This window comes from Micromys minutus (assembly GCF_963924665.1).
Source record: "Micromys minutus genome assembly, chromosome: 1".
Taxonomy (NCBI): Eukaryota; Metazoa; Chordata; class Mammalia; order Rodentia; family Muridae; genus Micromys; species Micromys minutus.
In genome coordinates this window covers 142,088,256-142,115,766 of record NC_137969.1, presented here as the reverse complement: position 1 = coordinate 142,115,766, position 27,511 = coordinate 142,088,256, and the positions used below count along the sequence as shown (strand labels likewise).

At 38.8% G+C, this 27,511-nt stretch overlaps 1 protein-coding gene across 1 annotated transcript; it reads right to left on the bottom strand.

The window, feature by feature from the left end:
* Positions 1-1,173: 1,173 nt before the first annotated feature.
* MOB1B (MOB kinase activator 1B) lies at positions 1,174-26,790 on the bottom strand. Its single transcript, XM_080930703.1, has 6 exons — positions 26,593-26,790; positions 17,707-17,873; positions 15,980-16,073; positions 12,687-12,820; positions 9,646-9,809; positions 1,174-6,967 (listed from the first exon to the last, which is right to left on the bottom strand). Exons 1-6 carry the CDS (start codon positions 26,604-26,606, stop codon positions 6,890-6,892), a joined length of 651 nt encoding a protein of 216 aa, XP_080786829.1. The 5' UTR covers positions 26,607-26,790; the 3' UTR covers positions 1,174-6,889.
* Between the last annotated feature and the right edge of the window lie 721 nt (positions 26,791-27,511).

The following is a 27,511-nucleotide window of genomic DNA, read 5'->3' as shown; positions in this document are numbered from 1 at the left end:
ATGGGGGAAGGAAATCCATAAGCAGAATATATTGTATGAAGAAAATATACTTTCAATTAAATGCTGGGGAGATGGCTCAGGCATTAAGAGCACCGACTGCTCTAGTAGAGAACCCAGGATCAATTGTCAGCTTCCATGACAGCTCACAATCATCTTTGACTCCAGTTCTGAGAGATCCAATGCCTCTTCTGACCTCCACAGACTACTGCACGTGATACATGTATGTGCACTTGGGCACACACATATAAACATAAAATTCTGTGTGTGTGTGTGTGTGTCAGACTCCAGTAGTGTTTGTTAGGAGCTTTAATGAAATACTGGAGACTGGCTTCTGGCCTCTGAGTCTATTGACACAGGTGCACCCACGCACACACACATAAATGTCCACCTGACCTCCTGAGTAGTGTGGCAGTGGTCTAATGTGACCGACTACAACCACAATCAAAGTATTTTCAACCCTAAGATCTATGCACAATGTCTCTAACATAAAAACCTCCAAACAATATTTTGATAATACTCTAGAATATACATTTCCTTTTATAACTTCAGGTTTAGGGTAAATTGTTAACACTACTAATATTATTTAATGATTTATAATAAAGATAAAATAGATTATTTCTAAGTTCAGTTGAAGGGCCCATAAATACTACATTATTTTGCTGCTGCTTTTTCCCCTCACTGCAATTGTACACACTAAAGAAAACACTAGTTATTTTAAGTGCAGGCATATAAGAACCTTTAAGTCTGAGAACCAATGACTTGTACAATTTCTAAATTTTAGATTCCTAGTATGTATGGTACACAGATGGTAACTACCAGTATTGTAAGAATTACTGAAAGTACTGCAAATTTTAAAATGTTCAATACGGGGGGGGGGGGGGGGGGGGCCGGCGCGGAGAGATGGCTCAGTGGTTAGAGCACTGGCTGCTCTTCCAGAGGTCCTGAGTTCAGATCCCAGTGACCACATGGTGGCTCACAACCATCTGTAATGGGATCTGATGCCCTCTTTTGCTGTGTCAAGACAGCTATAGTGTACTCATATACATTAAACAAATTTTTAAAAAATACATTTTAAAAAATGTTCAATATGTTCTATATACCTTTACTTTGCTTTGAATTGTTTTCAGCATAGAAATACCTATAGTAAAAATAAACAGTAATAAGAAGTCAGGATTCATGGCCAAACAAAAGTATTTATTATGGTTTTTTTCTTATAAACATTTTCTTCTAAAGAAAAAAAAAAAAAACCTAAGATTTAAATACCTCCCATTCTGCCACATAAGACTGTATACATTATTTACATCTGTCAGATAAAACATATTACAGATTTCTCTCACATTCAGTATTTCCTTTAACAACAGTGAACAACTTTGATCAATAACTACAATTTGCATAGTCTTGGCACAATTTACAATATGGCGCCTACACTGCACTTTATGTTTTAGATCACTTTGTCCCTCTCACCGCCTTACTAGAGAGCCTGCCCCACGTGGGAACGGGCTCTTGTCTCTGCACAATGGGAAAACTGTGCTTCTGCTTCCAGTACCTGGAACTGGCAGCATTTCTAATTTCTGTCTTCAGAAATGATTTCTATTCTGACTTTTAAGTGTTCCTTATATGCTGTCTTCACAACATTATTTCTACCAATAATCTTAAGTAATAACTTAAATGTATAGGAAAAAAAATCAAATATAACAAAGGCATTCCCTAAAATATTAGTGATTTCACCACCCTGGTTATGCATATACAAAAATAACAAATACAGTTTAATAGCTGTAAAAAACTATTTTCCCTAAAAAATAGATATTTCTGCAGGACAATTTAAGGAGGAAAGTGTTCTCAAATAAAAATACACTAACCTATTTTACAACCTATACAACTATTTTGAAATCAAAACTAAAACTCAAATTTGTGCAAAAGTAGAAGAAATTCCATAAAGGAATAATTATAAAAGAGAAATTATGAAATTGTCACATTATATCACCAATAACTGCAGCTCTGGTGACATAAAAAAAAAACTGTCAATCAAAAAAAAGTAAACCTGTATGAATGGCTAATGATATTGAACTGTAAACTCAGCCTTGAGTGCGTGTGAGCAGGGATGTGTGCACACGACACAGACATGAGTGGGGAAACACAAATCTTAAAGGCCAGTGATTTTGCTTCCTGCAAGTCTAAGAATTTTATCCCAAAGTTTTCTACTGTGGAGCACTACATGCAAAAGAGAAAGGAGGGAGGTAAGAAGCTTGTACCACACAAGGTGGCCCAATATTTTAATTTGTATTTTTTTTATCTTTTGTCAAAATGCAAATATATCCAACTCTGAGTGATAGAGAGCAAGGAGTCTTATACCTTCAAAATGAACTCTCACGGAATAACTGCTTAGGGAATCCTTAAGAATTCAAACCACTTGTCTTCAGAATTGTTAACACTGAACTTTCCTATTACATCTTGAGGCAGACCTCTGATCACTCATCACCTCACACACAGCCACACCTGTACCAGCACCCCTGTGGACATCTCTGTATTACCGCAAACCTGCAATGCGTAAGGTTCATTAGGAGTGATGCTTGAAGACCAAGCTGAGTTTTTAACTGCTATGTTCTTTAATATATCAAGTAAGTTTCAAAATAAGATGTTTTCTTAGTATGCAATCACATTCCAAATTACAAATAAACTTTTGGTCCAGAATATTTTCAAAACACCATCAGAATTGAAGGTTATAAATGATATATGCTGAATACTTACATAATTTTAAATAGTATTAATGATAGGTAGGCTAAAATTTGGCATAATAATAAAATTGTTCCCAATTTTCCTATACATCAATCTCCAGTCTTTCATTGAAGACATATTGAAAAAAAATAACTTTTTAAAATAAAATATAAAACAATAGAGATAAATAAAGGCTCTGTTCCTTTAAATTACTATTGTAAGCACTGGATCCATTTTCCATACTATCCTCTCAATCAAAACTATCCAAACACAATTCAGAAGTTTTAGGGGGGAAGGGAAAAAACAGAAAGCAAGTTCTAGAGAAAGATCTTGGTTTTAAAATTCTATATAAATACAAAGTAATAAGTTTTCACATGTAAATAATGGTTCTTACTTCCAATAGTGACATCAGAAACCTATATCTGTGATGCAGTATCTGTAGCCTTCATCTGAGCAGATTTACAGCCCAAAATATACTCCTACTTTTCCACACTGGCTTGGTTCTCAGAAAACAGCCAAGTCAGTGAGCGTGGTTTGGTAGTTAATATAGGTTCTCTATTATAGCTTCTAATATAGCTTCAAAACTTGTTTTTGCGCAACTAAAGAGATGAAACTGACTTTTCTCACACAGGCATAAGTCAATCCTCAAAGCCTGCTCATCTTAAAAGACGGTGACAACTGAGTATTTGCATCTCACATAATCTACCATTTCAGTGGTCATCAAAATCTCTCTCAAAGAGGATGCAGACAAAGCTACACAAGAAATGTTATTTTGCTTCTTTCCCCATAAGCAAGAAAAATGCTCATTTCATAAAATGGAATCTAATGATGAAATATGCAAATATAAATATCCATATTTCCATTTTCTGATACGAGATTGTAGTGCTTCATCTATCCTAATAATCCAGACAATAACTTAGTCTGAAGTCCATGTTGAAATATACTCTGCTAACTTTGGGTTGACCAGTTAGAGTTTACAATGACTAGTTAAAAAGAGGCAACAGTCTTTCAGTTTAAGGTACACAGAGCTCCACAGCTGCCATGACACACGTGCTTTCTGTCTGGGGCAGTCTAATAGCATGGCTTCTATGGGAGATGGAAGAACCAGGCCAGCCCTACTACCTACCGCTAACCACAGACACTTCACCCGGTCAGTTACTCTTCACCACCACTACTAAATAATTCCTAAATCTTGCTTCATCATGTCCACATTTAACCAAAGCAATGTAACAATGTATTGATAATTTACTAAGTTCAACTGTATGGGAGGAGCTTATGAAAGAATAAAAAAAAGCAGCTTGCACTTTTCTAACTGTATAAAAAAATGGGGTAGCCAGGTATGGTGGTGCACACCTTTAATCCCTGCATTTGGGGTACAGAGGCAAGAGGATCTCTTACAAGATGAGACCTGGTCTAGAAGCCAGAGTTACATAGTGAGACCCAGTGTCAAAAAATAAAGAAAAGAAAGAAAAGGAGATAACTATCTTATTTATTTATAAAGTAACAGTTCTGAAAAGAACCTAAGAGACATTTATAAACAAGTTCTCCTGCAAAATCTATCTTTGATTCTTACTTTATAAAACGACATTTTGTGGGACGGCAGTGGCACATGCCTGTAATCCCAGCACTTGGGAGGCAGAGCCAGACAGGTAATTGTGAGTTCAAGGCCAACCTGGTCTACAGAGTGAGTTCCATGACAACCAGAGCTACAGAGACCTTGTCTTGAAAAAAACAAAAAATAAAACAAAAGGGAGGGGTTGGGGGGGCTTACTCTCAAAGCAAATTTTTATTAAACTGACTTTAATAAAAATTTGGTGTTTCTTTAGTTATAACCACCCAACACTGTGTATAATTGCCAAGCCTTTCCCCAGGAGAGGAAATGTCTCTCTTTCTCACCACACATACACATCCACACCCACACCCACACCCATACACACACATACCTCCTTCTTGAAAACATGGCACCTGAGATTCTGGCACAGTGAACCACTCGGAGTGATAAGTCTACTTCAAGCACTACTGTCAAGCACTAGTTTCTAAGACTAGTTCCCATTCGGACAGAGTACTGTATGTAAGGCTTAAAGGACCAGAAGCAACCTCTTACTCCTCTCTCTACTTGCTGCTGCTATGAAAGCCACTGTTAAGAGGTGATATAAAGTCATATATTAAGGAAGACTATTTTAGTGAGTAATTATGTGCTTCGTTTCCTGTATAGAGAGGAATCAAACAGAATTCTGAAACAACCCATAATGGTTGACATTATCTATTTAGATACTAAAAAAGTATTTTAAAGAAATCAGCTAGCTGTCAGTTCATAAATAGCATTACTAATAAATGCCCAGTATTGTCCACCTTTTCCACGCTCTTTTGTTTCTTTTATTATCGGTATGTGGTAAGTAATGGAGAAAAAGGCAGTTCCTTGTGATCATAATTGCAAGGGAATCCAACTGTGTCATTACCCACTTGTCCTTTTCATTTTCACTAAGTATCTGTGTACAAATTCACAGCAAGCATTTCTAGTTTACAAGTTCAAAAGTATCTGGGGGGAGGGCGATGTATCTTTAACTAGAAAGAGAGAGAAAATTAAGGGGGGGGGGGGGGAAGAGTGGGAGAAGGATATACCCAAACTGACAAAATTAAAACTCAGAGTCTGAAAAGAGCATTTCTCAAGAACAAAACTCAAGGGGAGAGAATCTCAGTATTTACTCTAAAACCAAATTGCTGAACCTGTAGTCGTTGATGATAGTTTAACAGGATGTCATCTCAACTAATATTTAAAAGTTATTAACTACTGAGCTAACATTTTCATTACTTGATATCACTACAAAGGTAAAAGATTTCTCACAGTGGAAAAATAAGGAGTCAGGATGCTTCAAACTGCACCAATAATCAAGGTAGTGTATCATTTAAAATGACAGGCAAATATCAGCTCCATTCACTGAATGGAAATGCTAAAAAGTGATTAATTTCCCCAAATAGTTGTTTAATTCCATGTTTAATGTCTACACCTAAAACTAATTACTTATGTTTAACTTCTCATGGAAGCTGATCTCTAAAAGGAAGTCTCCCAGACTGTAAGTAATAGACACCATTCTATCCCAGGGTTCTAAAACAGGACTTTCTACAATTTGACTCCCACACTAATCCTCTCTCTAATTCCCCAAACTAATGCCTGCTGTGACAGGTCTCATTTTCCTTTCCTCTCTGAAGTACAAAGGGATTCTGCACTTACGGCTCATTTGGCAATTGCTAGGAAACCTCACAGTTCAACATCCTTTCTGAAGATGGCGATTCTATATATAACCTGAAGTTTTACACTTACAGTGCACTTACATGTAGAAAGAAGCTGAAATGCAGTATCTATTACACTTCAACACCTTAAAATTTCAATATCACAGATATTAAGAGGTGGAAAAAGACCTGCTTGTAGAACTTTAAACGTCTGCTGAACAGAATATATTAGTCAATATCAAAAATAATTAAGAATTTTGTTGTTTTACATTTATGTTCTACATGCACACCTTTACAAATTATGTCAAAAATAATTAAATAATTTGTTGTTTTATATTTATGTTTTACATGCACAATTTTACAAATTATGTTTTTTTTTAACATAGTAAAAGCTGGAGATCATCAATTTGAGTAAACTATGGCTTTTATAACAGATTAGTTTATAACATGCACAAGTAAGTGCCCTAGATAGAAATTCTAGTATTATTCCAAGCTCTATTCAGTCCTGTATCTGTGCTTTGCACCTCAGAAGTCAGCCTATCAAGGCACTTAAAAACACGGAGTCTTTTTTAGGGACTTCAAAGTGGGCCACAGTTTACACAACAGTCCCCAGCCCATCAGCACTTCAGTCAGTTTGCATTTGTGTCCAGCGTACAACAGCATAAAAGCTCCTCAAGTAACCAAAACCAGGTTCATAAAAATAAAACAGAAAAAAATACCATATACCACTATGACAAAAATTTGCTCTTTTCAAATGTAGAGAATGGTTCTCAGCTTCCTCTGGCAACAGAATATGATTTTATATATTCAGAAGAGAAAAGGGAACCCAAGCAAGCCCCAAAACCTAAGACAGAAACAATCTAGATAAGAATGACATATGACAAGGCCAACTGCACTGTACACAGCTCCGTCTGAAGAAGCGTCTGCACGGCTTTGCATCCTCTTATCTGTCCTTTGAGGTGAGTTTTTCAATCAGCTCTTGCAGTGGTGCCAACTCTCGTCTGTCAATAAGGTTGAACTCCTAAAAACAGCAAAATATTATTTGCATCAAATTCCAAAGCAAATTACCATGAACATCACTGGGTATTAGCTTCTGCACTAAGTAATCACTATTTAAATCATTCATTGCCTTAAGAAAATCCCTAAGCTTCCTTGATGTTCTACTTTTACATATCTATGATATTAAATATCTATAGTATTAAAAAGAAATCCCCCCTTCCTCATGAAATTATTGTGGATACTAAATGGCTCCCACTGCCAATCAGTGAGTGGGAGCTCTTGCTTCCCACTGAAAAGAATACACTGGGAGGCACTGAAATATGTCAATCAAATAGGGATCTGATATCACTGGAAAGAAAAAGATTTTACCATGGAAACTTAAGTCAGGATGCTTCAAAATGTGCCAATAACCAAGGTACTATATCTTTTTAAATGACTGCTTAAATGATTTCTCCTGAACTATAGTTTTAAAAAAATAAAGGTCACATATACTTCCAAATCTTCTGTAAGATGGACCTTTCTCTACTTCCATGTAATCCATGATTAGCACCCATCATATGCTAAGCACTACAAGCTGAAATTTAGAGAAGCATTATCCTTAATACTTCCAGCCCATTCCTCAAATGGATGGAGTCTAGGCCACGAATATATGGGAATATATACCACATGACTACTTTTTTGTATTACATATTAAAGTAACACTTACATAAAGCATGTCTTTCTGTCTTGACAAATCTTCAGAGTAAGCAGAGAAACAATTAAATTTAGAATTCCAAAAAACTCCTCAGGATTCTACACTAGAAAGTACATCACAAGAGGAGAGCCAGCTCTGAGTTCTTGCACCTCAGTTAACCTTTGGCTTTTCTAACCCTAGTCTCCATCTGCGTACAAAGAGGCCTTGTACAAATGAGTAAAGAGAAGTTAGCTGCATGTATGAGAGATACATGCACATTCCTGTAACAAGCAGATATCATTTGGGAACTACTTATGTCAGAAGTTATACCTAGCAAAGAATGACCTCATCTCTAAAGAATAAGCATCAACCATGTTTATCTGAGAGCATGTGGGTAAGGAATTCTTGATCACATATATTCTAAGTACAAAAAGATACAATAAGGGACCTGGGCAAATATGTTGTTGGCCCTGTAGAGCAAGATTATATGGGGCCAGAGCAAGACCCTCTAAATCCAAAGGTCCAAACAATGGTCTTCTAAATTAAGAGAGGTGTTGCTAGTACATTGTGATGAGCAAACTGTTCTAAATTGACCCCCACTATTTGGTAGTACATAGCAAAAAGTACACTCTACAGCTACAGAGCAAAGTAAAACTAACTTTTAAAGGAAGAAAAGAAAGATTATTTTCTTCTAACCCTAAAACAAAACCTAAACTTTGGCAATCATTTTCTGCTAACTAAAATAATAATGCAAATTTTAGAATGAAAGTAGGTTTGTTGCTATGGGTCTGCAGAAGAGACTGTCACATAATTTCCCAAGAAAGTTTTAGGAAGTTACAACCTCTCAATGTGTTTTTATGGATAATTTTTAAAAAGTGTGCCTTTATTGTAAGGGGTATATATTAGTAAAAGTGGACATGTGTCTTCAGTGGAAAGTAAAGACATTAATAGACTTATGCTCTCATACAAAAATACAAAGTAAAACTTGCTTTAATCTCTACAGAACAGCTAACAAAAAATAGTTGGCTCATCTATTTCCAACTCTATCACCTTTCCTTATTATTTCTCTAATTAGAGAATCAAATAAACCATACTAATATATAGTTCTTCCTTTCCTTGTTTGTTTGAGACAAATACTGAGGGTAACCCAAGCTGGCCTTCACCTCCTAATTCTCCTGCTCAGCCTCCCTACTACTGAGATTGTGTAAGGGCCATGCCTAGCTCTTAAGACTGCACTTCTAAAGTCAGCTCTCTGAGGACTACACAAAGATAAAGGCAACCTGCAAGTCAGTTAAGGGACCTCTAGAACAAACTGAGCCTTTCCTTACCCATTACAGATAGTTATTAGCTTCAAAATCACTTAGAATATGGTGTTAAAAAGAAATGGGGGAAACACATGTGATATTCAAAGCATATATCCAAAAAAGAGTCCCATAATAAAGATCTAAGTTTTTTTTTTCCTTTTAAAGTAGAGGTATAAAAGGAATACTAAAACACTTGTGATCAACTTCACAACATGTCTGTCCAACTAGTTGAGTTCAGATTCAAATTCTTTTTTTTTCTTCCCTTCTACTTTGATTGGTTTTTATTCATTACTTGCTTCTGTTGGTTTTGGTTGTTACCTATCCATTTTGTGTTTGTTGAGACAGGATCTCCTGAAACTCAGCAAGTAGCAGTCTATCCTCGAAGTCATAATCCTTAGGCTTCAGCCTCAAAGTGCCAAGACTATAGGCAGGCAACATATCTGACTCACTATCCAGGTTCCCTATTTAACCCCTTATGGCCTAAGACCTGAAGCAGGCCAAGCAAGGTGCATCAGAACCATTTTACATTGCCTAATATGAAATGGACGCTAATGAAGTTAAGCAGCAAAAGGCCCATCATTTATCATCAAGAGAAATGTAAAACAGGATACAGATTAGAGATAGCAAAATCTGTCCTGACAGTGTATATTCATTTATTCATTCGCTTATCCTAAAATTCAAAAGACAAACCTGAAGCAACAAAAACTTCATGAGTGAACCTACCTGAACAAAAAAAATAAAGTGCTTGAAAGATGTATTGAGATGTGCTTCCTCCTGAAGCTGGATCACAGGGTCAAAATGCTGGTGATAAATGTGAGCATACACTCTAAAGAGTCGTTTGAGTATTGTTTTTGCCACTGACATGAAATTCTTCGGGAATGGAACACCTAGTAAAGAGATAACCACTCTCTATTAGTAAGAGAAGAGCACAAAGCAGCATGATTTGTCATCAAGTAGCAACAGGGCTGAAAGATGTACTGTATACAAATCCCTATTCTACAAGCACATAAACTTTTGCAAAGTTCTTACCACATAATGATGAAAGTAAACTCCAGAGTGCCTTTTAAATATGAATGGCTCTTCTTCATGGCATGTACTTAGAACATACTTTTATTTTACAAATAAACACCTAAGAAGCAGCAAAGCTAATTCACACCCGGGTTGCTAGATTTGTCAACGTTAAGCTCTAAACAAATATGTACTAACATAAATAATGTATTAACCATTTCAGCTCTGTTTAAAGTGTTTTTCATGTATCAGACACACAAAGACACACACAGACATACACACACTTAGCCTTAAGGAGAGTCTGACCCGTGCTTGGTGACTCATATCTGTAATCTTAGCACCTGGGAGACCGAGGCAGGATGATAGTAAGTTCAAGACCAGCATGGGATATATATCAAGACCCTGCTCAATATAACAAAAGTAAAATGAAATTTGCCCTTGGGAGGATATTATCCTAAGTGCAAACCAGATTCAAAAAGACTATTCTTTGGTCTTCCTTGTATTTAGCTTGAGAAAGCAGATAAACTCTATAGAGAAACTCATGGTTACTGGGTAAGGACTGGGTGTGAGATAATGGAGGTCAGAGACACCTGTAGAAAAAGCGTGGGGCAGTCAACTCTAAAGCTCTAACGTGAATTAGTAATGTCCTATACTGAATGTTATTAGTTGGGTGACTATAGCTACTTCCATAACAGAATAAAATGGGTTACCTGTAACAGGAGGCATATCAATTTGTCTAGTGTCATGCTATGTAACAGATACATACAACTTTTTAAATTTTAATAAAAATCCGAGCCCATATGATGGTTTAGTAGGTAAGACCACGTGTTGCAAGAGCCCACTAACCTGTGTTTAATCCCCAGAAAGCATGTAAAGGAAAAGAAAACAGGTTCCACAAGGTCGAACTCTGATCCCTACATGTACGCACATGCACACACATGCACACACAATAGTCATAAGTAAATTCTTAAAAAGAAAATAATACAACAAAACACTAGTATTACTTAGTGTCACAAAATTATTGCCCATTTAACACAACTAAAAAAAAAAAATCTCACACACACACTCACACACACACACACACACACACACACACACACAACACAACCAAAGCACATTCTAAAATATCTAAGTCATGTTAAACCAAAGAAGGACTGAAGTCCACATATTCTAGACTACAGAGATTAACTAGACAGAGTGCTCCATGAAAACCATTTGCAATGATCTTCTGTTTAGCTATGAAGGACATTACTAGGAAAACCTGAAAACCACAAACAGGACCTAAGATTCAAGAAGACCTAAGATTTCAGAGATAAGTACCCTATTTAAATCATACAGTGTTGGTCAAAAGTTGTTTAGCAATATTCTAAGGGTAAATTTTATTTTCAGAAAACATACTCATAAGTAGTTTTAAAAGGTAAATACATGTGAACTATCGAATGGCAGCAATTGAGACTCAATAGGTCTATCTTTAAAAAGCAAATACACCAAACAAGTCACTCTATGTCAGGCCAAACCCTCAAGCCTGTTTTTTTTCCCTCACATATCTTGATTTCAAAATCTGTGTGACACTTGGAGGCTCATTCCTGCAGTCACACTCAGGACTCAGCCAGGACTGCCACTGGCTTGATGCCAGCCTGAGCTACAGAGAAGACCCTATCTCAAAACAAAACGAAACAAAACAAATACAAAATCTTTAAGGATAATTTTATAACCCATAAAAATCACTTCTTTATCATAAGTATAAATTAATTACAAGCCGTAAAGTTTGGGAAGAAAGAAAAGAAATATAGTATCCACTATCTTTTATTCTATAAGATGGGCCAGATTTTATTACCTTTCTATATTATAAACTCACTTGTTCATCACTTAAAATATAAGGAGGTATCCTTAATAATTTTAGAGTAAAAAGACCCAAGAATACTCTTGAAGTGCATAAAATCATAACTCTTTCCATTTGATGTGATGGCCTGCTATGGCTCCCAGAACAGTAGTAAGCTGCTACCTGGAATCTTCTACTAAAAATGAGAATTACTAGATGCTTATAATTTTCTTTTTAAAAAGGAAAGGAGCTGGGGGCTGGAGAGATGGCTCGGTGGTTAAGAGCACTGACTGCTCTTCCAGAGGTCCTGAGTTCAATTCCCAGCAACCACGTGGTGGCTCACAGCCATCTGTAATGAGATCTGATGCCCTCCTCTGCTGTGTCTGAAGACAGCTATAATGTACTTATATATAATAAATAAAAAAATTAAAAAAAGAAAAGAAAAGAAAGGAGCTTGTAATGGTGTGGCAAGGTTTAAATCCCAGTAGTCAGGAAGCAGAGGCTACAAAGTGGTTTCCAGGACAGCCAGGGCTGCACAGAAAAACATGTCAGGGGGCAAGAACTCAAACAAACCCAAACACACACAAAACACCTTCTTTTATTAGAAATAATGTGAATAATATTTTAATCTGAAATATCACAAAAATTTCGGCAAATAATAAATTAAGTCAAGAAGGAGATCACTTATTTTCTATTGTCTAGCCTTTCAATTAAAATACTAGGTGCAAAGGTGAAAAAAAAAATCAATTTACATGAGACAGCTTGCTTATGTCATAACTGAGCTAGCAAGCTCCTGTGCCTCTTCTGAGAAACTGCCTCAACAATGCAGTCCCAAGAAACTGCTCAAATGGGTAGGGCAGGAAGGGAAGAACAACTGCAGAAACATAGATTCAAATACACTATGATTTATCTCAATTACATAAAATACTTTTACCAATTTTTGACGGAAATAATGTCTCATCATCCAGCTGGTCCTGAACCCAGGTCATCAGGTAATCAATATACTTTGGAGCAGAACACTTAATGGGCTTTTTTATGTTTGTCCCATCTGCCCAGTGATACTCATATCTGCAATGGAAAGATTACATCAGAACAGAGGTATAAATGTATGCATACACGTATTCTAAACATGTTTTAAACAATCTGTTCTTCAGGTAAGTACACATTTCTAATCAACGGTAACCTGTTTTGCATTTACCACAATCCAACCTAAGGAGATCACATCAAACTCATCTTCTACTTGTTTTCCTCGCCTGTCTGGTTTTCTATCTTTTCTTTTCTTTCTCTTTTCTTTTCCTTTAAAAAAAAAAAATCTCACTATGTAGACCAGGCTAGCTTGAAACTCAGGGATTCACCTGTCTCTGCCTCTCAAGTGCTGGGGTTAAAGCACAGACCACCATGAGCAGCCCCTGAATTTTCTTAAAAAGCTCTAGTACAGGGTAGAATAATACACTGCTGAAGTGGAGAACTTACTTCTCTGTCCTATGATGCCCATCTCTGAACTTTAAGCTTTTCTTCCTTATATATAATGCAGCAAAATTCTTTTTACTTGGGGGCTTTAAATCTGGGATTAAGTATAAAGAATGACAGAAAACTCAAAGTAAAACTAATATAAATAAGAATGGCTCAGTAGCTTAATAAGTTTGGCTAAGGAACCCTTGGTATACCCTTTAAAAAAACTGGCAATTCAAAAATGCTCATGTTTTGAGTATTAACATTACCCTTTCATTTAATGACCATTTAATATGTAACTATCACATGAGAAATGCAAGGTCAAGAACAAAAAACATTAAAATGAAGTGTGCTTCCCCTACTCTGAAAAACAAGATTAGTAGAAAAGATGCCCATAGATATAAAAAATATATGAACTGCCTGTCTAAAGTGAACAACTTATCCTTGAAAGATCTACCTATAAATGCAAATATAAAACAAATTATTTGATATATATTCAGGTCGAACGCTCAAATCATTTTCTTAAACAATTTTCATTTTGTCTGCCCCCCCACACACACTGACTTTAAGATAATAAAACTCTTCTTGCAAACTGTACAACATACACTTTCAATCAACAAAAAAGAACTAAGCTCATAACTGAAACTCCAAAATATAGAAATCTATAAGCTGAACCGGCACTCAGATTTTAAGTTTCCAACAATTCTTCTGCTACTTCACTTTTCTTATCAACTATTTTCTAACATTTTCCATAGTCTGACCTGACTGAAGAATAGACCAGTGAGCTTAACAAAGGAAATGCAATATAGCAGAGAAATAGTACAAGGTATTTACACTGATAAACATTTAATAGTACAAATGAGGATGCTCTCTATCAAATTCATACCTTAATGATAATCCCAGACCATCCCAAGGGTGCTTTACAGACACCCTTGGAGCAGTCAGACCACCACTGCTGAGCCACAGAGTAACCATCAAAACCAGTACCAAGTTTCAAAAGGGACATGTTCCCAAACACCTGTTAGTACCCTGCTGTGATGGTCAGTCACTTTTACAGTCAAGAATTTTCTATTTAAATACATGAAGCAATTTTAAGCCTATTTCTTCATCTTTGATACTCTTGAGCGGAGACTATAAGAAGTTAACTATTATTACTGCTCACTTAAGAAACATGAGCTTATGTCAAACTTGAAGGTTTTAAACCTACCCAGAAGTCCACCTGGGTGCCTGTTCACATTCTCTCTCCTTCTCTCCCTCTCTGCCCCTCTCTCCCCCTCCCCTTCTAATTATGCTTGTTAATCTTTATGCACCAACATTGGCAATAATAAATTTTCTTGTTCTATGTAAAAAAAAAAGAAAGAAAGAAACATGAGCTTAGGGCTGGAGAGATAGATGACTCAACAGTAAAGTACGCTTTCTGTCTTACAGAGGACCTAGATTCAGTTCCCAGTACCCAAATGGTAACTCAAAGCTACCTCCAACTCCAGCTCTATGTGGTCTGATATCCTCTTCTAGCCTCTGAAGGCTCTGGTATGCACATGATGTACACACACACACATGAAATAATGAATAAATAAAAATCTTTAAGAAACAAGAAGGTGGGCTGAAGAGATGGCTCAGTGGTGGAAAGTACTGGCTGCTCTCCCTGAGGACTCAGGCTCAACTGTCAGCATCCACACAGCAGCTCACAACTGTCTGTGACTCCAGTTCAGGAGAACCAACACCTTCACAGATATCCATGAAGGCAAAGCACTAATGCTCATTTAAAAATAAAATTTTGAAAAGGAAACAAAAGGCATCTACATTTTCTGTCTACAGAAAAGGGCACCGGCCCAACCAATATTTATTGATTGCTGAGGAGGTGGTAAGTGCTATCTTTGCACTAAGACAGATTTAAAAGAATAAAGAATTAAGTGGCACACCTGAAGTCCCAGATTTGATCCTGAACACACACACACACACACACACACACACACACACACACACACACACACACAGTGTAAACAAGGGTAAGATTTAACAAAGTGAAGAGAAGGAAAATGTCCAAGGACAAATGAGGCAGCTTTTCAGAAGAAACAGAGTGACTGGCAAGGAGTTTCCAGAAAGCTGGTTCAGAAGAATGGAGAAAGATACAGTGTAGGGAGAGGAAAGGCAGAAAGCATCTGGAAGGCAGGCATGGTAGTAACAAGCTCACCAGTGACAGGGAAGCCACCGAGGCAACTGCCAGAACCTAAAGATTGCATGGCTAGACACCTTTGTGGAGAGCTTTTGGAGTCACTGGGCCAGGACAAGAAAGTAGAGCTACTCCTGGCAGGAATTTGACATTGGGCTAGGATAGGGAAGTAAGCTCAGGCAGGAATTTGATTTTAGGCTAGAACAAAGAAGTAGGCTTCAGGCAAGAGTATGACTTGGCCTAGGACAGGGAAGTAGGCTCAGAGAATCTGGTCAATTTTACAAGCCCTTAGAAACAGTGATTATGGGACTTTGTTTCTGGCCCTGCTTGTTCCCTGACTGGGTTCACTGTCCTGCTTGTTCCCTTGACCTAGAACTGACCTTATTATTATGTGCATGTAATTAAAATGGTATAAAGGGAGACTGGAGGAATTAAACCCGCCTTTTAGCCTCAGAACTAGCTGGGGGTCATGCTGCAGTTTTGTCTAATCCTCACTCCTGCCCTGGGGAACCTGCTGTTTGACCCAGCTGGTTTTGGTCACAGGTTCTCATCTAAGAACCCAATAACAGTGGTAAGAGAAACTGGTCATTAGCATGTCTTACTTTGGTCCAGCTGACATCACCGGACAGCTCTCCTCTGTACAGAAGTCTGTGATGGTCCCGTAAAGCATATTGATTTGATTGAAAAAATCCACAGCTGCAAAGCAAATGTCCATCATTAGTAAATTTAAATAGTAAAGAAAGTAATAATTTAGACTCTATTTAAGTAAAATCCAAGGTATTTTCCTACAATCAGAAAAGCTCACAGCGAAGTCTCAACTGCTGACTATACTATTAAAAAGTTAGAAGCTTGTATTAGAGTATTAGCAAGAAAACAAAAGTATCAGCAACTCACATAAAAAAATTTAAACAAAGAACTATTTTATATATATAATATTATGTAACATATATATGTATATAAAACAAAGAACTATATAAGAAAAGACAACACACCAGTAAATTTAACAATTTAAAATGCCACCTCATAAAAAAGTTTCAAGATAAACATATAATTCTATGGAAAAACATTGGTTATAATGGAACAAGTTTAAATGATAATGGGTTGCCATTCCAAAGCCACCCCCACAACTAAACTTCAAAATATAAAAATCGAAGACTAGCCAATATATTGTAAATGTCTGTGTGTGTAATGTGGAGGCCAGAAGAGGAATGTGCTATTCTAGCAACACTCAGGTCCAGCAACTGAGACAGAAAGAACTCTGCTTCTAGACTTAAGACAATGTTATGTGTTCTACAATACAGGGTTCTACACAGCCATACTTCTTAATCAGTATATGCATGCTGGCAAAATATGGCAGTGTATGCAAGTAAAAACACCTGGGCTGGAGAGATGGCTCAGTGGTTAAGTGCACAGACTACTCTTCCAGAGGTCCTAAGTTCAAATCCCAGCAACCACATAGTGGCTTACAACCCTCTGTAATGAGATCTGATGCCCTCTTCTGGCGTACCTGAAGACAGCGACAGTGTACTTATACATAATAAATAAATCTTAAAAAAAAAAAAAAAAAAAAAAAAAAAAAAAAAGGGTGCTTTCCACCAAGTCTGACAACCTGAATTTGATTAAATTCCACACAGTAGAGACTCTGACCTCCACATTGCTGTGGCATGTGTACCCATGCACATTAACACATATGTGTGAATGCACAAGTATAAAACTTTAAATAACTAAATAAGGTAATTAATGATCTTTCAAAGGTACAAAAGTACAAACAAGTGCCAAATATAAGAAGAAAAAGGAGCAGCAAACAGAAGGGGACAGGAAGGGCAGGGCCAGGCATGTTTAGCACACCCATTTAATCCCAGTGCCTGGGCAGCAGATGAATCTCTCTAAATTGAAGATCATCATAATCTACATCGTGACTCTAAACCAGTCAGGACTACACAGTGAGACCTTGTAATAATGTACATATACACTAGTAATTTATTCTCATTGTCTTTGAAATGTCACAAAAATCACCAATAAAATGAAAAACAAAAACAAAAAACTATTTCATTTCTAATAACAAGTGTCTTAGTCCAAAACTATAATCACTAATAATCAATTGCATAATTCAAAAATAGTGACAGTACAGTTCTATTGACATTTCATAAAATTTCATATTCAGAAATTTAGTCATATAAAGACCAAAGCTAGAGTGTCATCACTGTACTGTAATAGTCAGACTACTCCCGCATCGCATCATAAATAGATCCTAGAACAGACAGCACCTCAACCTAAGGAGGTCACTGACCCAATTCAGAATCTGCTAAGAAACAAAAGGACAACTTACTGTTAACTGCAACCCACTCATTCAGATCCTCTCCCTCAGGAAGCATAACGGCCATCCGCAGGTTGCCACTGCCCAGTGTGGCTTCTGCATGTTTTAAGAGCTCATACTGGTGAGACCCCTCTGGTATGTTCTTCTTTGGTTTAAAGGTTTTAGAAGAGCGACTACCACTATGAATAAAAAAAAGGGGGGGAGGGGAGGAAGGAAATACTGATTATTTAAATACATATCAATGGGATCTACATTTATTACTGAATACATCATCTTAAATATCTAAGAATTAATAGGAATTACACTTTTAGTCCCCAAACCTAAACTATACTAGCTACATTAACCCTATTAGTAAAGTGGTTACTGTATCTATGTCATCTGCCTAAACCTATACACACATCCTCTACATTCTCTAACCTAACTCTGGAGGAGAAAAAGAACTTTAAGCTGTAGCTAATTCAGCTCTTCACAATAAACCAACCATTCTGGAACTGTAATCAATGAGAACAAAAGCAATTCCATAATAAATTAGTAATTTTACCTCTTGTTCAACCCATTTTTCATTTTAATACACAGAAGTGTATTCTCTTATAAGATACAGACACACTTTCATATCAATAAAATACAAAAATCCAAGAGCAAAGAGAAAAGAGGTTCAGTGTTTTTCTACCCAATTATGGGAAGCATTTGCAATCAATCTTAATGCAGGAGTTCTAGGTAAACAGGTAGTTAGTATGACTGCTGTGCTCGTTTCAGAATGTACATATACATGTAATGTGGTGTGCATACCATACACATAGCAGTCAGTTCTCCATGAGTCCACATCTGTAGACTCAAACAAAAAACTGAAAATACTTGAGGAAATATCTTTTCAAAACACACACAATGTTTTGCTGTCATTCTCTAAGCAGCACAATAGCATTTAGACTGTGTGAGTAAACAAGGTATGAGCTGAAAAGTCGTAAGAGGGTAAATATGGTATACATGCAACAGTCCTAACTTTCTGTAAGAGACACACAGAGACTTTCTTCTTTGCAGGATCCTGGACCCAATCACTAGTGGATGCAAAGGAACAAGCGTGTGTGTGTGTGTGTGTGTGTGTGTGTTTAGAAATGGTTTTAAAACAATAAGAGCATACTGCAGCGATACACAACTTTAGCTCTCAGGAAGCAGAGGCAGGCCGATCTCTGAGAGTTCAAGGTTAGCCTGGTCTACAAAGTGAGTTCCAGAATAGCCAAGACTAGAGAAACCTCACCTCAAAAGCAAACAAACAAACAAACAACATCAGCACCTGAAGATATGAAGATGGAAATAGAACACAGAGAATACAAGTCAGTGAAACATTACAGGTTCCATGGTTTTTCAATCCTCAACCCTTTTTCTGAAGTTGAAACTCCACATTCATTCCCTCTTTCCCCAAGGTACAGCTATGCTTTTGACCTAGCTTTACATTATAACCAAGGATCCTGAAGTAAGCTAAGTCTACAATCAGCCCAAATATCCAAGTCAAGTGGTGGTATTACTCTACTGACATTCTCATTTAAATGTTGTCTCTTCTTGAGTATTTAATTAAAATTAAATTGGTATTTCTCAACCCTGAACACATTTTCCTCCTATGTCTTTACTCAACAGCTAAGGAATCTCTTTAAAACATTAATAACTAGATGTCACTCCTCCTCTGAGAACCACTCAGTGGCCTCCCAATGCTCTCAGAGTAACTCCAAAGGTGAAATGCTGGATAAGGTCAAGCTATAAAACACACGGAAATGTTTGTATGTTTCTTCAGTTGAATGCATTAAACACCAAAATCTCTAACCAGACAATGGTGGCACACACCTTTATCCCAGCACTTAGGAGGGAAAGGCAAGTGGATCTCTGTGAATTCAAGACCAGGCTGGTCTACACATGGATAGCCAGGGCTACACACAGAGAAACCCTGTCTTAAAAGACAAAAAACAAAACAAAACTCTCTAAACAGCTCTAAAATTATATATTTTTATATAATATATAACTATATATAATTATATATGTATGTATTTATGTATGTATATATTTTTTTTCCAAACTCAAGGCTTATTTCATTCCTTCCCTTTTGCCTCTCATCATTGTTTTTCTCAAGGTTTCCAACAAAGCTGAGGCAAGTGTTGCACAACTGAGCTACATCCCTAGGCCTTCTCATCAAAATTTAGTGAGTAATATACTTTACCACTATATTTTACAAAAGGGTATTCTCCCTAATCTATATGATCGGTTATGAAAATAGCTGTACTCACAACTACTCCTGTAGTTCAAATATTGAGGCAGTCCATTACATACTCTCCTTAAGCACTTGGCTCAGAGCAATACAAATTAGAACAAACCAGGTATGCAGCTCTGAGAAGGGCTGTCTGCTTCAATGGGAGTGTCTGGGTCTCATCTGAAACTCACTGCCTTCTGTCAACCACACCCCTCTTCCTTGAGGAGGTATCTGTGGATCAGTGTCTTCTAAGAGTTGATTTTTCACCAAACTAAAATCTACTACATAAAGTCTTTCACTACATTAGAAAAAAGAATCTGGTTTTGATGTTACAGAATACCAGCTTTCGTGTGTGTTACTGTGTTTTTGTACTCATTTGTTTTTTTGAAACGTGATGTCATTCTAGCTTAGTTCTGCCTGATATTCACCAGGTGCAGCTTCCTGTGCCCTAGGGCTTTATTTAGTAGCTCACCACTCTCAATTTAAGATATTTTCTCAGGCAAATTCTCCAGAGCCTGATTTTTGTAGTTGCTTACTTTTTTCAATGTTAAAAGCCTAATAATGCAAAGCATCTCCAATTCTGTGTCATGGAACAGTATAAAAACCATATGGGAAAAAGCTTTTAAAACTGTAAAATACTATGCAATTAACTGTTAGCAGGTTTCACTCTCTCTCCTTTTCCTGAACTTGAATAACTTGAATAACAGAGTAATAAAGAAAGACTTGGTGGTACAAAGCCCACCATGAGCTACAGTCAAGCACAGCCTCAGTGTGGAAACAACTGTCTGAGACAGCACAGTGTACTGCTGTTGGCACCACAGTTACAGTGCTCTCCTGTTTCCTCAGTTGCCAGTGTCTACTCCTGTCCCTTAGGAAACCATAACTTGGGTTTGAGACAGCTCAGTAATGAAGAACACTGAGTGTTCTTGCAGAGGACCCAGGTTCACTTCCCAGCACTGACACCAAGGTCTGCAACTCCAGTTCCAAGAAATCTGATGCCTTCCTTCTCTGGCACCCACAGGCACCAAGCACAGAAGAAACACAATGAGGGAGGTCTCTATCCTTACTTCTCTCCTATCTAGTGCTGGGGGGAAAGGGGAAACAGAAAAATTATAGGAATAAAGAATAGATAGATTATTGAATCTATTCTGAAATCAATAGAGCTACTACTAGCCAAAAATCTTATATTAGTATAGATCTTTGTATAGTGATACAAAATTAAGGTTGTATTTGTTTACATTAATATGGGCTTTGTATACAGATAAAGATTTAGAATTATATATTGTTAAAATTTCTTTAAAAAGTTTTGGTTTTGGTTTTTAAGACAATGTTTCTCTCTGTAGCCCTGGCTAGCCTCAAACTCAGTGATTCATCTGCCTCTGCCTCCCGAGTGATGAGATTAAAGGCTTCTACCACTGTGCCTGGCTAACATAAAATGTTAAACAATTCAGCAAAGAGAAGATTTTACAGCTGCAATTTGTAATTATTATTATTATTAGGTTTAATTATTGTTATAATTACTAAAAATTCTAATTAATTTTTCTATGATTATTTAACAGCTTACTATCGAATTGAAGATATTATAAAAATAGTCTTACATTCATTAGTGCTATAGTTTGAACATAGGCAGTATTCCCTGAAAGGTTAATTTGCTAAAGGGGCTGTTGTTGCTCAAGGAGATGATGTTCTTGCGTGGTGGTAGAACCCTTAGCAGCCACAGCCTCACAATGGGTCCCTGTCAAACTCGGGTCATCAGGCTTGCATGCACACCCTTCAACCAGCTGAGCCATTTCACTGGCCCACAAGTCTATACGCACCATCACAAAGAAACTGACATGCCTATGTATGGGAAAGACCATCTGTTTATCGGTGATAAATTATAGTCTCTGACTTTTTGAGGCAAGGTCTCAAATTGGAATCTTCCTGCTTCCTGGAGATTACAGACATGTACCAGCATGACTACCAGGAATTATTTTCTTCTTTTTTTATTTTGTAATATCTCCAGTAAACTAATTTAATATTAATGTAAGAATGAGTTATAATACTGTTTTAAAGTTTCTTCTTTGTCCTCCTGTTGTATTGGTGACAAAGCCTTAGAAAAGGAGTCTCTTTACTAGTACAAACATAGTACCTGCTAACAGAGACTATTCTAGAAACAGCTTCGACTTGAAAAACGCCTTTTAAAAATGTGTGGGGCTGGAGAGATGGCTCAGCAGGTAAGAGCACCGACTGCTCTTGCAGAGGTCCTGAGTTCAAATCCCAGCAACCACATGGTGGCTCACAACCATCTGTAATGGAATCTGATGCCCTCTTCTGGTGTGTCTGAAAACAGCTTCAGTGTACTACTATATAATAAATAAATCTTTAATATTTTGCTACTAATTAACTTGGTATAGAGGAAAACAGTAATGCACTAAAATCATCTAACTTATTTGCTTAAAAATGAAAAATAGGGATGGTGGGTTAGATACAGAAAAGAGGACAAGAGAGAAAAACACGTGAATATGAACTCAGATAAAATGCTGGACCTCAGCTGGGTAGAAGGTGGTGCACACCTTTAATCCCAGATGGATCTCTGAGGTCCATGCCAGCCTGGTCTACAGAGTGAGTTCCAGAACAGCCAGGGCTACAGAGAAACCCTGTCTGGAAAAACAAAAACAAAAAATAAATTAAGAAAAGAAACAAACAAAAAAAAAAAAACAAACAAAAAGTCTGGGTCTTTTTTTTTACAGTTATTATTACAATAGAAAGATGGAAGGTATTCAGCATAGTAACTAATTCCTTTCTCCCTTCCATTCCCAAACCACTTTTGTTTCTCCTGTATAGATATAGAAAGATTTATATACTCATTCACATCCCTAAACCATCATTTTTTTTAATTAATCATTCTTTTTTTTTACATCTCAAATAATATCCCACTTCCTGGTCACCCCTCCACCAGCCCCCTCCCATCCCACATCCGCCCTCCTCCCTACCCTATGCCTGTCTGAGTGCTCCCACACCCACCTTCACTCTCCTGCTCCACACTCCAGCATCCCCCCTACCGTATCAAGCCTTCATGGGACCAAGGGTCTCCCCTCCTGCTACTGTCAGGCAAGGCTATCCTCTGCTACATATGTACTGGAGCCATGGATCTTCCAGGTACACTCCTTGGTCGGTGTTCTAGACTCTGGGAGAACTGAGTGGTCAGGCCAGCCTATGTTGTTCTTCTAATGGGATAGCAAGCCCCCTCCTCTCCTCCAGTCCTTCTGCCATCTCCCCCACCAGGTTCCCTAAGCTCCTTCTGATGGCTGGCTCCAAGCATCAACATCTGCATTGGTCAGCTGCTGGCCGGACTTCCTCAGGAGCTGCCACACTAGGTTCCTGTAGGCAAGCACCTCTTGACCACAGCAGCAGTGTTGGGTTTCCTGTCTGCCTGATGGATCCCCAGGTGGGACAGTCCCTGGTTGGCCCTTCCTTGAATCTCTGTTCATTTTTTGTCCCCGTTCTTCCTTTGGACAGGAACATTTCTGGATTAAAAACTTTGAGATGGGTAAGTGTCCCATCCCTCGAACAGGAGCTGTGCCTAACTGCTGGAGGAGGTCTCTACAGGATCTATCTTCCCCTTCTCTGCGAATTCCAGCTAAAGTCATCTTCGTTGGGTCCTGGGAATCTCATGGTTCCCTGGTATTTTGAAATCACTTTTCTCATTTCTCTGCATTTTACATACATAAATTATAATAAATAAATAAACAAAACCTTCCACCACCACCACCAACAACAAAAACCTAAGTAAAAAGACACCTGTTTTCCAAAGATAGGACCAGCAATCCTCAGCTGGCTACTGTGATTTTTGTTCCTCCAGTAGAATAGTGAACTTTGAAGATCCCATTTACTGAGAAGTAAAAAGTAAAATTTCTCCCTTTCTTAGAGAATTCTTACCTTTCACTAAATATCATACAAATTTTTTTCATGAACCTCCTTGAAACCTGCGTAGAACAAACTGCACTGTGACCATCAGAAAGACATAGTCTACTGTCTCTGGAGTACCACACAGGCTATGAAGTTAATTGAGGTTTTTATCCAGTTCCTATACTCAACATCTAGGAGTTCAAGTTACTCTGCTGACATGCAGAGGCCAATGTACAACACATCCACAGTCTAGCCTGGCCTTTTCATACAATGCAAGGAAAATATACCCTGAGCATCTGTACAAGTTACACAAAAGTGTCACTCTGGAGGACTGACTGTGTGCCTAATGGGACTGCCATTAGCTGCCTCCAGTCCCTAGCCAAGAGTTCTTTACCCTGCCTTAATTTGTCCCACAGCACTTCTGTTGTTCTTCCACACTGGTCACTGAGTGAAGTATGCCCACTAGGCAGGACACTTGTCTATCCCATACACGACACAGTAAGGCTGTGGGGCTATAATCGCTCTCCTCCTCAGACATGACTCATCCTGCCCTCACCCTATCTCTCACTAGCCTATTTCCTCCACTTTACTAACAGTAACCTTTCAAAAAGATGTCTGTACTTCACTCTACTAATTTTTCTTTCTCTGCTTCCCCTGTATAATAAACTATCGAATAAAAATTGCCAGATTAATTTTTTTTTTTTTTTTTTTTTTTTTTTTTTTTTTTTTTGGCAGGGTCTCACTATTAGCCCTGGCTGGCCTGGAACTCTGTAAGTAGACCAGGCTGACCTTGAAATCACAGAGAGGCACCTGAATCTGCCTCTTAAATGCTGGATTAAAGTTGTATGCTACCATGCCTGGCTCCCTTCAGATTAACATTTTTGGATTTTAAACTGATAGGCAAAACCTGTTCAAAGTATGTTAAGGGCAATCCTTCTGAGAAAGCTTTGTATCTGTGGCCTTGCTAGAAAAATTGTTTCCCAAATAGTACAAACTCTCCAGATGATCACATTCGTTATAGCAATATTGTCTTATATAACCAATATTCATCAGTTAAAAAATAAACTAACCTACCATATGTCTGCACCTAACACTGACCACATAAAAACAGGACACTATTACATTTGTATTCAGGAAGCAGCACTAGCCCCTTTCCAATCACCAAGTTTCAGCCAAATATGGCCCTCCGACACTTCAACCATGTCAGCTTATGAGTTCCAAAAGACACAGGCGTGTCAGCAGCAACCATTCGAGTTGCTATTTTACAGCTTTTACATTCTTGAGCAATATAAGCAATGTGGAATTACACTCAGCATGGGAGTTGCTTGGGTATGTTGATTAAAGGTAAACAATGAGGCAGACAACTTATTCTATAAGCCACCAGATTCTCTCCTTACTACTGACAAACTCAGGATCAGCCCCAGGATAAATTTACTATTGAGTTCAAACGTTGTCAGGCAGGTTAACACAAGCCAGACCCTGTGCCTAGGAGAAAATGTGTCCAGGGTGAGCCTTTCATCATGTTCAGCTTTGCCCCAACACCCTAAAAAGAGATGATACCCTAGATATGAGCATATGAAAACAGTGGTAGGGAAAGAATTTGAAGAGAAAAGGATGGCTAAATTCTGTCTGCTTATGAGGTGGATTACAACCCTAAAGGGTTTGTTTTTATTTTGGTTTTAAACTAGCTTTCTAAGTATCTGGGTGACTCTGAAAAGGCTTTCAAAAGAATTACCCTTCAGTGTAGCCTCACAGAGCTGAAGCTCCAAACCCTTGCTGTCTTATTTTTGTGCACTGATCCCCACCTTCACCTCAAAGTGGTCTGAAATGAATGGTGGGTAAAATGATGCCCTGCACTAAATCTAACAGTGAAGTTGTTACTAACAAACACCTGGAGAACTACAGCCCAGTGGACCTAAATTAACCCTGGGCATATTACCCACACCCTATCTGGAAGGTAAATGAAAAAAAAAAAAAAAACTCTACTAATCAAGACAGCACTGCAAGTGGGGTGCTAAAGCCCTCAGGCCCCCAAGGGCTGGTTTGAAATCATCTCCGTGGAACTTGGCTCTCAATTTCTCAACCCTAAGACCTAACAAAGATGTTAAAGGGGTCCGAGGTAGCCAGATAAGAACAATCCATCTTCCAGAAAAACAGCAATGGGCAGCTGGCACTGAGCCTGTGGCAAGCGTTAGATGACAGGAGTGGGAGGTAATCGTGGAAATGCACACACGAGTGAGAGGTGAGCTTGCAAACACGCACACACATGCACACAAGAGTGGGAGGTGAGCTTGCAAACACGCACACACATGCACACAAGAGTGGGAGGTGAGCTTGCAAACACGCACACACATGCACACAAGAGTGGGAGGTGAGCTTGCAAACACCCACACACATGCACACAAGAGTGGGAGGTGAGCTTGCAAACACACGCGCGCGCGCGCACACACACACACACACACACACACACACACAATCTATATCGAGAGAATGAGACAAAAAGACAGAGACAGGCAGAAACAACAAACAAGCAGAGGAGCGAAGACCGAGCTGGGTAGAGAAATGCGGACACGGACACTGGGGTCCAAGTCCCGGGTAGCACATAGAAGACTGAGACGCACGGCCCGGGCAACGCCAGGAGACGGGGAGGCAGGCCCCCAACACACAAAGAGGACAGGGAGGCAGGGCCGGACAGCACACGGAGGTCGGGGCCTGGGGAGCCCGGGGCCCAGGGGATGGCGGAACAAAGCCGGCGCGACCCGGTTACTTACAACAAGAAGCTCATGTCGGCCACGGCGTGGGCAGCGGGTTCGGCGGAGCAAAACCTGGGGCGGCGGCCTTGAGTCAGAGGAAAGGCGAGGGAGGGAGGAGGACGCACGCCGGCGGCGAAGCGGCCGCGACTTCTCCGGCTTCGCTACTCCCAGCGGCCGGCGGAGGGGCGGAAGTGGAAGACCTGGACCTGAACTCAGCTGGCTCGGTGGACTAGTAGCGGAGCGGCGGAGGAAGCACCGCCCGCCGCGGCCTCCTCGCCAGCTCCGCGCGCCCGCGCCAAGTCTCGCGAGAGCGAGCTCCGGCGCCCCGCCCACCTCGGGGATCACCTTCGGGTCACCTCGGCCTCCCACGGTGACCCCCAAGCAAGTTTGCCGGAGCACGTGGCCCGGGGTCGGGGCCCGGTGCCCGGAGCTGCTCCGCGGGGTTCGGAGCCCAGCGGGGAAGTGGACGTCCATTCCAAGACGCCTGGGGCTAGTAGAGAGGGAGGGAGTCGCCATCCAAGAGGACGGCGGCAGGCCTTGGACTCGCTTTCTGGGCTCTGATTTAGGCGAGCACCCCATGAACTGTGTGAGCTACGTCCCCAGTTGCGCTACACCCACACTGATACTGAATCAGGGAAAAGACTGGCAGAGGGAAGGAAGCCTCTGCAAGTCTAACTGCGCTGGAAATGCCTTCTTGACTTGGCATCCTTAAAAAACCTAAAAAAATGTCATGTTAACAATACAGAGTATAATTCTGCAAGGTTAGACTTTAAATCAAGCAGTGACTGTCTTCAGTATACTAGGAGGCATTTTGGAATCAGAATTGCATTCAAATAGATGTTTTTATTAATGATAAATTCTCCTTTAACAGTACATAGGTTATTCCACTTCCTATAAATTTTTTTTCTATTCTGGAGTGTGAGCATACCAAAGGTTT

Coding starts and splice junctions, on each gene's coding strand:
- MOB1B (XM_080930703.1), bottom strand. Junction 12,821..15,979: donor GTGATGTCAGCTGGACCAAA/GTAAGACATGCT, acceptor TTTCCATTGCAG/ATATGAGTATCACTGGGCAG. Junction 9,810..12,686: donor ATTATTTCCGTCAAAAATTG/GTAAAAGTATTT, acceptor TCTCTTTACTAG/GTGTTCCATTCCCGAAGAAT.